Source organism: Haliotis rubra, unplaced genomic scaffold, assembly GCF_003918875.1.
Source record: "Haliotis rubra isolate DU_JTF1 unplaced genomic scaffold, ASM391887v1 Scf12, whole genome shotgun sequence".
In the NCBI taxonomy this organism is placed as follows: domain Eukaryota; kingdom Metazoa; phylum Mollusca; class Gastropoda; order Lepetellida; family Haliotidae; genus Haliotis; species Haliotis rubra.
The window spans coordinates 4,442,172-4,448,577 of NW_025765114.1; the positions used below are offsets into that span (position 1 = coordinate 4,442,172).

At 38.9% G+C, this 6,406-nt stretch overlaps 1 protein-coding gene across 1 annotated transcript; it reads left to right on the forward strand.

Annotated features, from left to right (window-relative positions):
• The first annotated feature begins 261 nt into the window (after window positions 1-261).
• On the forward strand, window positions 262-5,309 carry LOC124262920 (transcription factor SFL1-like). The gene is made up of 6 exons (XM_046697525.1): window positions 262-797; window positions 1,227-1,284; window positions 1,800-1,872; window positions 2,375-2,441; window positions 3,298-4,769; window positions 4,975-5,309. The coding sequence occupies exons 1-5, from the start codon at window positions 321-323 to the stop codon at window positions 4,762-4,764; spliced, it is 2,142 nt and encodes a 713-aa protein (XP_046553481.1). The 5' UTR covers window positions 262-320; the 3' UTR covers window positions 4,765-4,769; window positions 4,975-5,309.
• The last annotated feature ends 1,097 nt before the right edge of the window (window positions 5,310-6,406 follow it).

Consider the following 6,406-nt stretch of genomic DNA (forward strand, 5'->3'; position numbering starts at 1 on the left):
TCAGTACAGAACCCGAAGGGTTAAAATCAAGCGGGACCTACGACCATAATCCTCTTCATGCTCTTTAAAAGACTGTTGATTGTCAATCTATTTTTAAAAGGAACCAGAATTTAGTCAAAACAATGTAAGTAAATGGGTGAAAATACTGGCGGCAACATTGTTGCCACCTTTGCAACGTTTAACAATTGATAATGACGTCACACCCCGTTCTGATGTCATTTGTTCGCTAGGATGACGTCAGTACGTCAGTTAGAACGCAAACAGGCTTTCAGTGTGTTCTTCCTTGGATGTGGTTCCTGTCGTTCTAGTGGACGATCACGATGTTTTTGGCTCCTGCACACATCGCGTTATCTAAATCTCCAGAGAAAGTAACAAACTCTTCGATCATTAAGAAATTCCCTGTAAAGTTTTGGCGTATTGTAAATTCGTGTAAAACGGGAGCTGTTTGTTGGGGGTTTGGTGGCAATTCTATCCGAATTCTCAAGGAAAGATTCGAGGAGGAGTATCTATTTGGAGAAAACAAACCTTTCAAAACCGCTACATTTAGCAGCTTTATCAGGCAACTGAATCTTTACGGATTTAAAAAGATCGTAAGACCTTCTATAATCAATGAACACGGTCAGAAGTTGAATACTTCACTGGTAGAGTATAAGCACGCTTTGTTCCTCAAAGGCCACCCGGAACTTCTCCAACGTATACACCGAAACACCAAAACACAAAAGAGAAGGGAGAGGAAGAATCCGTCGGGAGAATCGACTCAGTCTGTTCCCGTTTGTGTTTCGGACCCCAAGATAAAGGTTAGTGTGATTGCATAATCAATGTCCCCAAAATGGTTAAAAAACATGTAGTTATTCACAAGATGTTTAGTGAATTCTCACTAGGTAGATCTATTCTGTAGTCTCTCAGGTATTTAGTGATAGAGTAACTGGTTCCAGTAATCCTCGGTAATGGGCCAGACTCTGAGGCTATATCGTACGTTACTGTCGAGATGACCTTTGTACCCATGCACGTACTTCACTGCATATTATATACGTACTACACAGTACATGTACTTTCGTAACATAAGTAAGTAACGGTGTCCTCAGAAAATTAAAGTTAAATGCTACAAGAAGGACACTAACCGTATCCGGTGATTTGGTTGATTCACTGATTCTCATGTTGTCAATCACTAATGTATTGCCCAGATTTATTCAAGCTGTGCATTTAAATAAAGTTAATACTTACAGAGGGAAGTCAGAGAAGATGGCTATGGGTACACAATCCATCGGCAGGTTATCAAAGAAGGTAAGTCTGTATTCACCTTTATAAATCATAGAAACTAAAAATACTTCGTTAAAATTAACAGAAGATTGCCTATGAAGCGAAGTGCATGTAAAGTTATACATGTACACAGAATTAGTGAGTGAATATGGTTTTACGCCGCCTTTAGCAAGACACCATAAATGGGCTTCACACAATGTACCCATGCACAATGTGAGGAATCAAACCCGGGTCTTCAGTGACGAGTGGACGCTTTAACCACTGGGCTGCACCACCGCACCTATACACAGAATTAAAGTTCTAAATATTACTGTAAAGTGTATATCATACATACATAATTAATCCATTCAGCGTCAATATAATCGTTGTGCGTTTCAAAGTTGATAAGTATATATATGAAACTAAACGGAATTTATCATGACGTATTTCCGTAACATCTTTATGGCTTTACATCTGACCTAATTTTAACATAATAGTAGTGTATAAATGTTTTAATACAGTAACGTTATTCTACCTTGTGTTGTGTTTAATAATTACAGACGGAGTTTCAGCGTTTCAAGACGTCACGAATCTGCAGGATAGAACATCTGGTAAAAGTGTACCCTGGGAAAGGTATGGGTAATATTTTTACATTAACGACTGACTGACTGAGTTTGGTTTTACGCCGCTTTTAGCAATATTCCAACAATATCACGGCGGGGGACACCAGATATTGGCTTCACTCATTGTACCCATGTGGGGATTCGAACCCGAGCCAACGCTTTAACCACTAGACTACCCCAATGCCCCTTTACATTAACGAAGGGCAGTGTAATATTAATATGATTAATATAAGCTCAAGGAGTAGTCCCCCTTCCTGTGAAATACATGTATATTGTAATTATGCACACAAAAAAAGCTGCATTTTTTGGTGCTATTTATATACGGTGATACCTTGATAATGTGGGACAGTAGTTTCAAGTGAAATCGCTTTGATTAAGAAATTTCATAGAGAGATGGTTCGCTAGCAGAAACGTAAAATCAGTATGCAGCAATGACTTTGTAAATATGTGCTGTGATGATTTGGGGCTTTATACAAGAACACCTTGTCATCTTCTGTTCCTGTTCTTATCAGTGTTCCTGACCAAGCTGCATCGCCTTCTACTTTACCAGCATGCACTGGACAGACCCTGGTCAGCGTGGTAGGTATACAGGCATGACTCAAATTAAGAGGGGGAAATAATTAACAAACATCTATGTTTTACCTGTTTGAAATGTTCAATTCTGGGTGACAGCTGGAAGTATAGTTATGGGTCTTGAATTCAAATCACGTGTAAAATAAGATGTTATCAAATTTTGTATGCTTCGCTTGTTTTGTATGATACATTGATGATATTTTAGATAGAATAACATTATTCATAATAATTTATTATTATGTTTTTGTGATCATAATGTCTTCTAAAACTTTAGCTGAAAACTGGACATGCATTCCCAGGCATGTTACAGTATGGTTGGTTAAATTTTGGACATCAAACAAATCCAATGTCTTATCTTATTTCAAGAGAAATAGCAGTTCAAACAAATGATGTAAGTTTCTATCGCTTTATGCTAATATTTATGCATTTTGGTTTCTTGTATGAATGATCATATGCCATGACGCTTTCGTGTCCATTTCAAAATTCAACAACTATTTTAAATGTAACAGTAAGGCATCGAATAATGAACCTATTTTTCACTTTTACTTGAAACAGGTATCAAAAGTACGTTTGACTAGTTAGATATATGTTCCCTCATTCATATGGTTTCTATCTGTAACCACAAACTCAATTGATCAATGAATAAACACTACGGACACCATGTAACTTACGCAAATCAATTAGGTGGTGTAAAATACTAGGTGGTACACACTTTGTGTGCAATGTTCACATTAGATGAATACAGATGTAATCTTGGCCAGGCAGATGTATTTCCGTGATTCCACTGTCACACTATGTGTTCATGCAGCACATCTTTGACATCACCTAACTGTAGGCCTACATCATAATGTTCTTTTCCCAGCAACTCCCCGTGACCAAGCTGCCACTGTTCAGACAACCACCTGGCAGGAACATGGTGAAGTTTGCCCCAGGTCCTTATGGACATGCAGCCAACAGCAAACCCTCAATCCAACAAATAGCACCTGTCAACATAAACAGACCCAACTCAGCTAATGCAGCTGTGCCATATCCACTACTGGGACACAATCGGAACACTGGTCCTCTGGATATGATCAAATTGGAACCATCTCTTGATACTGTGAAACCCGACACTGGAACTGGAAGACGGATTCGTCAAGTGTGTGAGGCTTTACCACCGGTGCCTAATTACAGACTCAACACATCTGATGTACCAATTCCGGGATTGATGCTTGATACAACACACCAGCTGAGTAGAAACATTAGCTTGAATCCAGATCAGAAACCACAACCAGTAAGTTGCACTGCTGGGACATTTCCTATACAGCCTTGCCCAGTCCAAACACATCCCCATGGCTTTGCAATGGCACATGGCCTAACATCTAATGTGTCAAAACCTATGAGACATAATGTATTTCCTGGAAATACACAAAGGCATCCTGTTCTGTACATAAACAAAACTCCCAGAATCCCAATAGCACCTCGACCTGTGATGAATACGGCACAATTCCAAAGACCACCTCCACTTCGTCCTCAGTATGCACTGTACGACAATGAGAAACCGACTGTCCCCAAAATAGATAATTCAGGATGTGGTGAGATGGCTATTCATCCACTTCTTAGACCTGTGCGTCAAACCTTTGACTGTACTAGTGTTTCTAATGCCACGGATGCGACCACTTATTCTAAGTATGTCCTGAAGCCGAATATTCATCTTCAAAGCATTCCTGTTGATACATCGTCAGCCAGTGAACATACAGAGTCCAATGTGTCCTTGGATGATGATAGACTTGTAGATCTGTCCCATTTCAAGCTATCATCTACCTTGAAGGATATAGATGCACCATGTGAAGAGAACATAGAAGTCGTCGACTATAACAGCCACACACTTTCTACAAGCTATATTATCAATACAGCAACTTCAGGAGTTACAACAATAACATCTTCAGTCCCGGCTGCAGAACAAACATGTCAAGTTCCTGAACATAACATGAAAATATCACCTGAGGATACATTTTCAGTTCCAGCAAAAGATGACAACCAAATTTGTTCTGAGGATTCAACAGCTAGTTCACCAAGTCCGGCAACAGCATTTTGGGAGGTGACGACATTAACTCCACCATCTACAGGACCTAAACGACAACTGTTCAAAAACAGTGTGACAAGAAGACTCACAATCCCAGTGAGTGGACTTCCTCGGGACCTGTTCTCAGTCCAGACAGCAGCAGGTGAGATCACTGACCAGAGTGAAGCAGTCATAACTCTAGAGACTTCAGAGGATGGACATGTCACTGGACATCTGATACTGCCTGGTAAAGATGCTGAAGGGTCCAAAAGCACCGAATTGTAAAACACATGCTTTATATACTAGAGACTGAAGAATAGTAGTGACCACAGTGAGTTTGTAGAATACCATTGACTGACTGAGTTTAGTTTTACGCCGCTTTTAGCAATATTCCAGCAATATCACGGCGGGGGACACCAGAAATGGGCTTAACACATTGTGCCCATGTGGGGAATCGAACCCGGATCCTCGGCGTGAAGAATACCATTGAAACACAAGCTTTATGTACTAGTGACTGAAGAATAGTAGGTCTCTGTCCATTATGCACCAGAGTGAAGTTGTACAATGCCACAAGAACACACGTTTTATATATTACTGAAGAAAGAATAGTAAATCTCTAGCTACAACCCAGTTTGAATAGTCAGTTAAAAGTATCTTGTTAACATGAGAACTGATTTTCAAAGTGCCATTGTTCATTGTCTACACATGAGGCACATTTACAAAATGACGTCTACAGGGATCAATGTGTTGTTTCTTAGCACACTGGGCGTTAGGAATGGATCTGGGGGACTATATACTTGTATATTGTAATGCCATGTATCACAAAAGTGATCCTTTCATCTTGCGTCAAATCAAATTGTACCTGTTATTTTATTCTGCTCATAATGTATGTCAGAAGCAGTTTATGAATCACTTGTTGCTAGTTTTAATTAGGTATAGGTCTTGGTATTGCCTCCTGTATGTCTCACAGGATGTGTTATTTTACCCCATGCTTGTAATGCTTCAAGTGACTTCTGTATCTGGGCCCCGTTTTACAAAGCTCTCGTTTGCCTAAGATCTCATAACTTTTCACGTAGCCTTCGTACCTCCTATACTATAACATAGGAGGTACGAAGGCTACGAGAAAAGTTACGAGATCTTAAGCAAACTAGAGCTTTGTGAAACAGGGCCCTGGACGTTCATGGTCTCACAAGGAAGCACTAAACCTATTACCTGAACAATTTTGTAAGTAGGACAGTTTCAGCTACACCTAATTAATGATTAACGGAGAGAAATAATTCAGATGAAATGCTTTGAAAGGACATCAGATAGCACTTTGCAAAACACATCAAAAACATGATGCAATGTGTATAATGTTGTTCCATGGTAACAATTGCTTCAGTATTTAAACATAAGAATGTTATAGTTTCTCTTTCAAATGTAAAATCTGTTACCCATTTACTTCATATTGTCACTGTTATATACAATTTTTGCAATATTTCCACAAGGAATGTAATCTTTACTCAAAGGAATAAAAATATATTTAAGCGATGAAAAGTATATTTGTTTATGACAAATCCAGTGACCTATTGTTAAACCATTTTATGGATAATAAATGAGTGGGCGAGACCAGAAATGGGCTTCACAAATTGTACCCATGTGGGGAATCGAACACAGGTCTTTGGCGTGACAAGCGAACGCTTTAACCAAACAAAATTAAACTCACTTACTTCATTATTATGCTGAACAATGTGTAAATTGCTCTGAAAGGCTTCCACTATGCCAGACTGCTTGGATAGTAGCATGTTTGGTTTACAATTAAAAATATATTAAACCTTGGACTATTGTATATATAAACAGTATTTGACATTAGTGTGCGAATGTTGCTTTAAACCTGAATCTGCAATATTCTTTTCGCTTTACAGTTGTCTGTAAAAAAATGTATCTC

What these genes read in the sequence shown, in the direction of transcription:
- LOC124262920 (XM_046697525.1), top strand. Translation starts at nt 321, where the DNA reads ATGTTTTTGGCTCCTGCACACATCGCGTTATCTAAATCTCCAGAGAAA. An exon ending in TCGGCAGGTTATCAAAGAAG is followed by an intron (nt 1,285 to 1,799) that starts GTAAGTCTGTAT and finishes TAATAATTACAG; the next exon opens with ACGGAGTTTCAGCGTTTCAA. An exon ending in GACAGACCCTGGTCAGCGTG is followed by an intron (nt 2,442 to 3,297) that starts GTAGGTATACAG and finishes TTCTTTTCCCAG; the next exon opens with CAACTCCCCGTGACCAAGCT.